The 10,385-nt window shown below is 48.2% G+C and overlaps 2 protein-coding genes across 2 annotated transcripts; both read left to right on the top strand.

The window, feature by feature from the left end:
- Positions 1 to 4,144: 4,144 nt before the first annotated feature.
- LACBIDRAFT_301592 (uncharacterized protein) lies at positions 4,145 to 4,784 on the top strand (the record flags this gene model as incomplete). Its single annotated transcript, XM_001874185.1, has 2 exons — positions 4,145 to 4,228; positions 4,287 to 4,784. The coding sequence occupies 2 exons, from the start codon at positions 4,145 to 4,147 to the stop codon at positions 4,782 to 4,784; spliced, it is 582 nt and encodes a 193-aa protein (XP_001874220.1).
- Positions 4,785 to 6,592: 1,808 nt separating this feature from the next.
- On the top strand, positions 6,593 to 7,780 carry LACBIDRAFT_321136 (uncharacterized protein; the record flags this gene model as incomplete). Its single annotated transcript, XM_001874184.1, has 3 exons — positions 6,593 to 6,852; positions 6,928 to 7,556; positions 7,695 to 7,780. The coding sequence occupies 3 exons, from the start codon at positions 6,593 to 6,595 to the stop codon at positions 7,778 to 7,780; spliced, it is 975 nt and encodes a 324-aa protein (XP_001874219.1).
- Between the last annotated feature and the right edge of the window lie 2,605 nt (positions 7,781 to 10,385).

The following is a 10,385-nucleotide window of genomic DNA, read 5'->3' as shown; positions in this document are numbered from 1 at the left end:
TAGGGAATGAGGGAATGAGGGCAGGGGGTAGGGAATGAAGACAGGGGGTAGTGAATGAAGGGGGTAGGGAATGAAGGGAGGGGGTTGGGAATGAAGGGGGTAGGGAGAGGGAGGGAGTGGTGAGCAGGAAAGGAGGGGGAGTAAGGGAGGGGGAAGGGGATGGTGGGTAGTGGGTGAGCAGTAGGGAGAGGGAAGGAGTTGTGAGCAGCAGGGGAGGGGGAGGGAGTGGTCTCGTTGGCGCGCATCGTCGACGCGTCATCGCGTCGTGTCGTCGTCCTCACGTGTTGTCGTCCTCGTTGGTGTCGTGTCCGCTGGGCGTTGTGTTGTGGGCGTTAGGCGTCGTTTCGTGGGCGCTGGGCGTCGTTTCGTGGGCAGCCTGTGGTTTTCGTGGGCGCTGTGGTGTTTTCGTGGGCGCCGTGGTGTTTTCGTGGGTGTTCGTGGTGTTTTCGTGGGTGTTATGGTGTTTTCGTGGGCAGTGGGTGGTCGTTACGTGGGTTGTGAGATGCGGGTGACGAACGACGTCAACGTCGTTGGCGTTGCGGCGTGCGTGGTCGTTGTGGGCGCTCGTGGATGGTGGTGGGTTCGTCGCGTTGTCGTCATTGTGACGTGGCGTTGCGGCATTTGCGTGGTCGTCGTGGTGGGTGCTCGTGGATGGTGGTGGGTGCTCGTGGATGGTGGTGGTGTTGTTGTTGTCGTCCGTTTGGCTGCCACGTCGCTGGCGGTGGTCGTTGCCGTTCGTTGCTGGGTGGTCGTCGCCGTTGTGGAGTCATCGTCGTCGTTGTGGGTTGGCGTGGCGTTGTCGGTTTATCGTGGCTGTCGTGGGGGTGGGGAAGAGGATGGTTGATGGTGGTGGAAAAAAAAAAAAAAGGCATGGTCTTGAATTTGTTTGGTAACGTTGCCTTTGTTTGGTAACAGAAGTAAAACAAACAAACAAAGGACCGGATTCCGTTGCATTCCGTTCCTGTGCATTCCGCGGATCATTCCGGTGTCAATTCCGGAATGCCCAAATTCCGCCGGAATGGTAAGGCACCGGAATGGTGAAAATAGCAGGCCTCCCTGCCAAATTTCATTCCTCTGGAATCCACCGGAATCCGCCGGAATGACCGGATTCCTGCAGGAATTAGGGGGGCACTGATAAGACCTCTGAAGAAGAGTTAAATTGCATAGGGGTTAGCGGCCTTTGGTAATCCTCGTTACGTGGTGGGTCTTCAGGCCGATCTCCATGATTGGTGCTGAAGATGATTTCTTCGGTAATGGCGTAAGGAGAGTGGGGGCCATTTCGTGGCAGTTCCTCACACCAATGTTCAGATGGAATCTGATTTTCAGGCCTAGCGATGGTGGTCCTAAGGCCACCATTAGTTAGCATTAGTGCTGGGTTAAGACAAGAGTAGCAGGAAGGGAACGCACAGGGCCTTTTCATCATCTGTGTCTCCCTGGGCACGAGGGAGGGAGCTTGATGCTCTCTCTTTACCTTTCCGGGAAGGAGCAACTCCATGATGGGTGCTGAAGGTGATGTCTTCGGTATTAGGGGAGAGGGCGTAAGGAGAGTGATTATGAGAGAAGGCATAAGGCCATTTCTGAATCTGATTTTCGGGCCTAGTGATGGTAGTCCTAAGGCCACCATTAGTTAGCGTTAGCGCTGGGTTGAGACAAGAGTAGCGGAAGGGAACACACAGGGAAGGAGCAGAAGACGGTAGGACGTCCAAGAGACAAGATTCAGCCTCGGACGAGCGATCCTTGGGCAGTTGGGAGGGGGAGCTCAATGCGGGATCTTTCGAGGGCGCAGGCCTCTCTCCACCTCTCTCGAAAGGAGCAGGAGACTGTGGGACATCCATGAGACGAGTCTCATCAGCCTCAGACGAGCGATCCTGGAACAGTAGGGGGGGGGAGCTCAATGTGGGGTCTTCTGAGGGCGCAGGTCTCTCTCCACCTCTCTCAGAAGCAGCAAAAGACGATAGGACGTCCAAGAGACAAAAGTCAGCCTCAGACAAGCAATCCTGGGGCAGTTGGGGGGGAGAGCTCGATGTGGGGTCTTCTGAGGGTGCAGGCCTCTCTCCACCTCTCTCGGAAGGAGCAAAAGATGGTAGGATGTCCAAGAGACAAAAGTCAGCCTCAGACGAGCAATCCCGGGGCAGTTGGCTAGATTGCCTAAGGGCAAGGGCTGTGATTAGCACTGGGATACATACTGAAAAGGGGGAACACAAAGCATACATCATCACGATTTGGGGTAGCACACAGGTAGAATTCGTCTACTATTGCTGAAGCACGACCTTTAAATGGGAAAAAGACCTGACTGAGTGGAAGATACGAATGAAAACTGGCAACAAGGAGTGGAGAACTCATGAGGCTGACAAGCTCCTTTTCTACACCCATGGCTTCAGTCGTTATTGAAATGGACTGGAACAGAATTTTTTCGAATTAGATGCAACTTCGGCAACATTTAAAATCTCTGCAAGGCTGATCAATTAATCTTCTGTCACAGAAGGTCTTGATTTATGAAAATGTGAATTGAAGGGGAAGAGAGCATCCTGCGAGGCCACCGGTTGTCCTCATCTTCAACCCCCTCAATGGAAGGTTGACGGAGTGCCTAGGTCAAAACACAGTAAGTTGAGAGGAAGAGGAGATGAGATGAGAAAAGCGTACTATGCCAGCACTTCGGCGCACCCTATGAATCGGCACACCTTCCACACAACACAAAAATCAGTATGTGACCTCCTAACTAATACAATCCAATTTGGTCGGCATTTTTCAGGAGACATTCGGAAGCAGTGCGCTTGAGAGGTTGGGTGCATTGGACGAAGATGGGTACGGGAGAGATGGTTGCAAGAACCTATGTTCTGTCTTTGAAAAAGAAGTTTTTTTCGCCAATTCAATGATCGGGGGTTACACGGATACAAACTTACCATTCACGGGTCAATGACATGCCGCCAGTTCACGGGTCAATGACGTAGGTTCTGGGAGCAGCTTCTAGGCTTATTGAGGGTTCGCAGGTCAAAGACACGTGCGCTATCCCCCTGGCTTCTTTTTCATGTAGTTCTGGTACAAACAATTGTTATCAAACATCTACTTTACTTTCGTTTTCGCGTCATTTTCATTCACGTATTCTACAGTAAGTAAGTACAGGTTACCACGTATAAGACAGTGACATGGGCATACTGCATTATATCTAAATACGAGGGGGGATTAGGGAGTGCAGAAGAAAGGAAAAGAGACGCGAAAGACAGCGCTATATACCTGAGGCACTTTAGGGCCGCCTTTAGTTTAGGGCAGGCATCTACTACTAGTACAGTTGAAACCCTCGTAACCCATACCCTTCCGTGGACAGTCCAGCCTATGGGTTTTCGGAGGTTATGGGTTGGAGGGGGTGGGAAAAAAGTAAGCACTCAAAAAAAGCATGGAAATTTCGCAAAAATGTAATATTCTTTGTTTGCTGGACTGCAAGGAAAACAATCAGCACCACTGGGGCAAGTCATCATTGATGTATTTCTACTCAACAGTGTTGACTTCGTGATTTAGGGAAGCTTGATCTGGGGAGGAGGGGCACTGCAGGTTGATTTCAGAGAATTTGGCGATCAGTAGGTCAATAAATTTGGTGTTGTGGTAGATTTTATTGAGCGTCACGAAAAAAAAGTGAAAAATGCATGACCATTTTTGGTAGGTATAACCCTAACTTAGGGTCCAAAACCTGTGGGTTTTGCCCACCAAGGGCTATGGGTTATGGGTTATGGTGTGCAAATCCCTGCCCACCAACTCGGTGGATCCAAAATGGCATGGGATTTCAGGCCTTCAGGGGTTATGGGTTATCAGAAGCATGGGTTACGAGGGTTTCAACTGTAATATCATTGGCCTGGAGTTGTGGCTTCAAGCCCCATTGGCTTGTGTATATATCTCAGTGCCATTTAATGTCAGTCAATTTCTGATTATTAATATTCCGTCTTTCAATAGGTTTCTCTTTCTCCAGCAAAAAAGGAAATGAACCACAAAATATTTCTCGGGAGGATGATGGAGAAGTGATGGCAGGCATGGAAGATACCTTGACAAGCAAGGTGATTAAGGTATGAAGGTACGGTATCCTTTCGACTCAATATCTTCCTAGCTTACCACTGGGATCACTAGTTTAGGACCTCCAGTAGTCGTGACGGGCATGCCGACCGTCATCCAAACTTTACGTGGCAAACATCTTCCAAAAGGTTTCAATCACCCTTTGGACCCACTGACTCCCAATGAGGTATCGTTTTGCATACATTGTTTGAAGTTTAAGGCGTCGAACACTCAATTGTGTGTAGATCCCCGCTATGATGCTCGCCGTTCGGCATTACATCGCTGCGAAGACAGAAATCAAGGCCATCAAATTCAATACATGCTCTTTGCTACCTGCACCAAAAAGAGCAGTGTTGGCGCACCTTGGAATTACCCTGACACCTGGGGGGAAGCCCAAGGAGCTGAGGTCTTATCAGTGCCCCCCTAATTCCTGCAGGAATCCGGTCATTCCGGCGGATTCCGGTGGATTCCGGAGGAATGAAATTTGGCAGGGAGGCCTGCTATTTTCACCATTCTGGTGCCTTACCATTCCGGCGGAATTTGGGCATTCCGGAATTGACACCGGAATGATCCGCGGAATGCACAGGAACGGAATGCAACGGAATCCGGTCCTTTGTTTGTTTGTTTTACTTCTGTTACCAAACAAAGGCAACGTTACCAAACAAATTCAAGACCATGCCTTTTTTTTTTTTTTCCACCACCATCAACCATCCTCTTCCCCACCCCCACGACAGCCACGATAAAGCGACAACGCCACGCCAACCCACGACGACGACGACGACTCCACAACGGCAACGACCACCCAGCAACGAACGGCAACGACCACCGCCAGCGACGTGGCAGCCAAACAGACGACAACAACAACACCACCACCATCCACGAGCACCCACCACCATCCACGAGCACCCACCACGACGACCACGCAAATGCCGCAATGCCACGTCACAATGACGACAACGCGACGAACCCACCACCATCCACAAGCGCCCACAACGACCACACACGCCGCAACGCCAACGACGTTGACGTCGTTCGTCACCCGCATCTCACAACCCACGTAACGACCACCCACTGCCCACGAAAACACCATAACACCCACGAAAACACCACGAACACCCACGAAAACACCATGGCGCCCACCCGTGAACCCCGGTTGTTTGGTCCTGTTAGATAGGAACTCGATGTGCTTGTTCCTGTCTAACTAGATACAAAACCACTTTTCCAGCGCTCTGGGCAATAACTTTCATTACCTCCCTACCTTTTTACTACTTAAGACTTGTAGTAGAATAACTTTGTCCGCATTGGGATGTATCCTTTCCCATCAATGCTGGCCGTACACCCATTGCGTCCCATCAATGCCATCATTGCTTTATCATTGCCGACTACCAAATCCGGTAATGGTTCTCACCGTGGGTGTCATCCCGCCGTCCCGCCCCCCAGTGATGAACATGGTGTTTCCACTGTTACTGGGCCGTTTCCCCTCAAATATTTTGCTAATTATACTGTTCTGTAGTGTGTTATGTATATTATGAGGTCAATTCAATGGTTCCCTGCCCTAGAGCATCACAATGTGCTGTGCAGATGATTATGGTGGTGACCAACATCAGTATCCATCTCCTGGGAGGTCTCTAAGTGAAATAGACACATCAGACAGGCAGTAATATGCTCACTGGGGATGGGGGAGATGTTCTATAGGCTGTAACATCCTCAGAACATGCATTCATGGTAGAGTAATTGAGATAAATTCCCCCCCTTTCCCCCCCATGGTATACCCCCACTAGAGCATCCCTAAAGCAAGGGATAGAGAGTATATTACATATGATTGATTTAGGGTGGCTCAGAATAGGCATCTGAGGGTTCAGGGTATCTGTACTGCTCAATATGCCCCCAGGGCATATAAATTCCTATGGAAGCCCCAGGGCAATATGTTCAATTATTATTGGATAGAAAGGTAGTATAATAGCATAACAATGAGAATATAAGGTTGTATTTGGAGCGCTTTACATGGGGAATGGTGCATGGAGAGGGGGAGGGGGAGACATACTGCCCATCAGTTACATCACCAATGACCTTCATTTACCACATATAACAGCTGATTCACATACTACAAAATACCCTTGGTCAACCTGCAGCAAGTAGGTAGCCTGGGGATGGCTATATAAAATTATTTGAGGGAGGTGAACAGAAGTCAGTGAAAAGTGCGAAATTGGCATACTGTGACCTTGCCATTTTAGATAAAAAATATATGAGGTGGTAGAAGGTAGGGCTGGGGTAGCTAGAGGGTGGTTCAAAAAGAATTAAAGAGATTGAGCAGATGAGCAAGGCAGGAGGTTTGAAAAAGGTGTCTTGATGCATACAGAGATATGGAGGGAATTTTTGGTAGTCGGCAATGATAAAGCAATGATGGCATTGATGGGACGCAACAGGTGTACGGCCAGCATTGATGGGAAAGGATACATCCCAATGCGGACAAAGTTATTCTACTACAAGTCTTAAGTAGTAAAAAGGTAGGGAGGTAATGAAAGTTATTGCCGTAGCGGAGTATCCAGAGATGGTAAAGTGGCTGAGTGATGAAGAGGAATGTATGGAGACGGAAGAGTTGTTTGGGGTGAAGTTGAAGGCATATCACTTTGCAGAGCTTCTTGCATGGGTGCAGAATGGAGGATCGTTGGTTAAGCCGAAGAAAGGAGCAGCAAAGGATGCATCTGCGGCGACTTCTAGCACATCCAAGAAAGCATCTACATCAAAGAAGCCTGCTGGATCTGCTAAGAAGGTGGCCACTTCCAAGAGTGGATCTTCCAAGCGCAAATAGTAAGTATGCTAACCTTGACAGGTCTTATCTTTGTACTACCATCTGTGTATTTCTCATGACTTTCATTTGTACAGTAGTTTGAATCTTTTCGGTCTTTTGGGTGCACTGGTTCTTTCCTATTATCTGGATGGTCTTGCTGGCAACTTGAGCTTTTTGGCCTACATGATTGCTCTCACTGGACTGAGTTCTCAGTTAGCTCTGCTTTTGTGGATGACATTCTTGATTCCACATGTCTTAGCAAGCCCACAGTCTGCTCCATTCCCAGACATAAGCTTTCAAGACTTTAGTGACTTCATTATCAACAACTTTGGTGAAAAAATATCTCTGCCAACAGTTTTCATGATGTTGCTGTCAATGACCAACAATACAGAGCTTCTCTCTCTCAATTTTAAACAAAACCCTGGACCTAAGGCAACATCATGGATTAAGTGTTTAGCACGTGCAATTATTGAACAACTTGGTGACAATGATGCAGAAACCCTATTCTCAGAACATGAGCTATCCATGTTTAAAAATGCAACTGCTAGAGAGAGTAATGTTTCATCATTAGCTGTGAAACTTGGTGGATTCTCACATTTATTGGGCCTTTACCCATACAATAATAAACAAAAATTCACTGGTACTTTGAAGCACATATCACACAGTTCCATTCAACCAGCACTGTTGATTTGCCCAAACTCTTCTGTCTGTTTAACTGCAGGCTGTGGGCGATGTTTTTTAAAACAAAATACCCAAACACGCCATATTCCAAGAGTGACTTTAATCAAAGGCACAGAGGTCTTTAAAAATGTTCAGTTGCTTTCTGGATATTGTAACAACTGTGAAACTATTTATTATGCAGATCATGAACGTACAGCTTCAACTGTGAATACTGAAGCTATGCAATTATATCTGAACTCTGAGCAGATAATGATCACAGGAGGTTAGATATGGAGCGGGATGATGGTACATAGATAGTCACTGGTTGTGACCATAAATTCCCTCCATATCTCTGTATGCATCAAGACACCTTTTTCAAACCTCCTGCCTTGCTCATCTGCTCAATCTCTTTAATTCTTTTTGAACCACCCTCTAGCTACCCCAGCCCTACCTTCTACCACCTCATATATTTTTTATCTAAAATGGCAAGGTCACAGTATGCCAATTTCGCACTTTTCACTGACTTCTGTTCACCTCCCTCAAATAATTTTATATAGCCATCCCCAGGCTACCTACTTGCTGCAGGTTGACCAAGGGTATTTTGTAGTATGTGAATCAGCTGTTATATGTGGTAAATGAAGGTCATTGGTGATGTAACTGATGGGCAGTATGTCTCCCCCTCCCCCTCTCCATGCACCATTCCCCATGTAAAGCGCTCCAAATACAACCTTATATTCTCATTGTTATGCTATTATACTACCTTTCTATCCAATAATAATTGAACATATTGCCCTGGGGCTTCCATAGGAATTTATATGCCCTGGGGGCATATTGAGCAGTACAGATACCCTGAACCCTCAGATGCCTATTCTGAGCCACCCTAAATCAATCATATGTAATATACTCTCTATCCCTTGCTTTAGGGATGCTCTAGTGGGGGTATACCATGGGGGGGAAAGGGGGGGAATTTATCTCAATTACTCTACCATGAATGCATGTTCTGAGGATGTTACAGCCTATAGAACATCTCCCCCATCCCCAGTGAGCATATTACTGCCTGTCTGATGTGTCTATTTCACTTAGAGACCTCCCAGGAGATGGATACTGATGTTGGTCACCACCATAATCATCTGCACAGCACATTGTGATGCTCTAGGGCAGGGAACCATTGAATTGACCTCATAATATACATAACACACTACAGAACAGTATAATTAGCAAAATATTTGAGGGGAAACGGCCCAGTAACAGTGGAAACACCATGTTCATCACTGGGGGGCGGGACGGCGGGATGACACCCACGGTGAGAACCATTACCGGATTTGGTAGTCGGCAATGATAAAGCAATGATGGCATTGATGGGACGCAACGGGTGTACGGCCAGCATTGATGGGAAAGGATACATCCCAATGCGGACAAAGTTATTCTACTACAAGTCTTAAGTAGTAAAAAGGTAGGGAGGTAATGAAAGTTATTGCCCAGAGCGCTGGAAAAGTGGTTTTGTATCTAGTTAGACAGGAACAAGCACATCGAGTTCCTATCTAACAGGACCAAACAACCGGGGTTCACGGGTGACGGCGCCCACGAAAACAGCACGGCGCCCACGAAAACACCACGGCGCCCACGAAAACACCACAGTGCCCACGAAAACCACAGGCTGCCCACGAAACGACGCCCAGCGCCCACGAAACGACGCCCAGCGCCCACGAAACGACGCCCAGCGCCCACGAAACGACGCCTAACGCCCACAACACAACGCCCAGCGGACACGACACCAACGAGGACGACAACACGTGAGGACGACGACACGACGCGATGACGCGTCGACGATGCGCGCCAACGAGACCACTCCCTCCCCCTCCCCTGCTGCTCACAACTCCTTCCCTCTCCCTACTGCTCACCCACTACCCACCATCCCCTTCCCCCTCCCTTACTCCCCCTCCTTTCCTGCTCACCACTCCCTCCCTCTCCCTACCCCCTTCATTCCCAACCCCCTCCCTTCATTCCCTACCCCCTTCATTCCCTACCCCCTGTCTTCATTCCCTACCCCCTGCCTTCATTCCCTCATTCCCTACCTCCCCTCTCCCTCACTGCCCTCCCTTCAGTTTTTCCCCCCCCTCTAGTTCTTCATTCCCCCCACTCCCCAGCACCCCTACCCCTCCACTCCTTCCCCCTCACTCCCTCCACTCCCTCCACTTTTCCCCTCTCCCTCCACTCCTCCCCCTCCCTCTATCTAGATTCAATGTAGATAAATTCCATCATGTATTTTTAATAAATGAGTTTAAATGAATCTTCCCTCTTTAAGTATAAATGTCTTAAGGAATCCTAAGATTAAGCTGTCAGCAGAAGGCCTGAGTTAGATTCAGTCACATAATATCTCCTTACTTTGTCCAAGGTCTGATCAGAACTAATACTGAAAACTGATCAGCTTAAAAAGTACTGAGAGAAGTATGCAGAAGTGTGTATTGGTGTAAATGTATGTTGTATCTGTGATTTTACTTCTATTCCAGTCCCATTCCTGCGGATTCCTGTGGATTCTGGTCCCATTCCTGCGGATTCCTGTGGATTCCTGCAGATTCCGGTCCCATTCCTGCAGATTCCTGTGGATTCCTGTGGATTCCTGTGGATTCCGGCGGATTCCTGCAGGAATGGGAGGGGCACTGTAAAGTACTGAAGGAGCCTGTTCCGATTGTCAGAAAGGCAGAGGTGGACGTATGTTTTTCTCTTTGTCATGTTCACACAGAAGGCTTATCCTTCATCGCTTGAAAGTTCATAGATGTTGTGACTGGGTACACCACGGATTTGGATGTTCAATTGCCTTAGCACTCTCTTCATGCTTTATACAGCTGCTGCTACAACGCAATCGTGTCTTCGAGCGATGAAGCATGGAATG

This window comes from Laccaria bicolor, genomic scaffold (genome assembly GCF_000143565.1).
Source record: "Laccaria bicolor S238N-H82 LACBIscaffold_1 genomic scaffold, whole genome shotgun sequence".
Taxonomy (NCBI): Eukaryota; Fungi; Basidiomycota; class Agaricomycetes; order Agaricales; family Hydnangiaceae; genus Laccaria; species Laccaria bicolor.
Note: the sequence above shows the minus strand (reverse complement) of the source record. Positions and strands in the feature narration are given on the sequence as shown.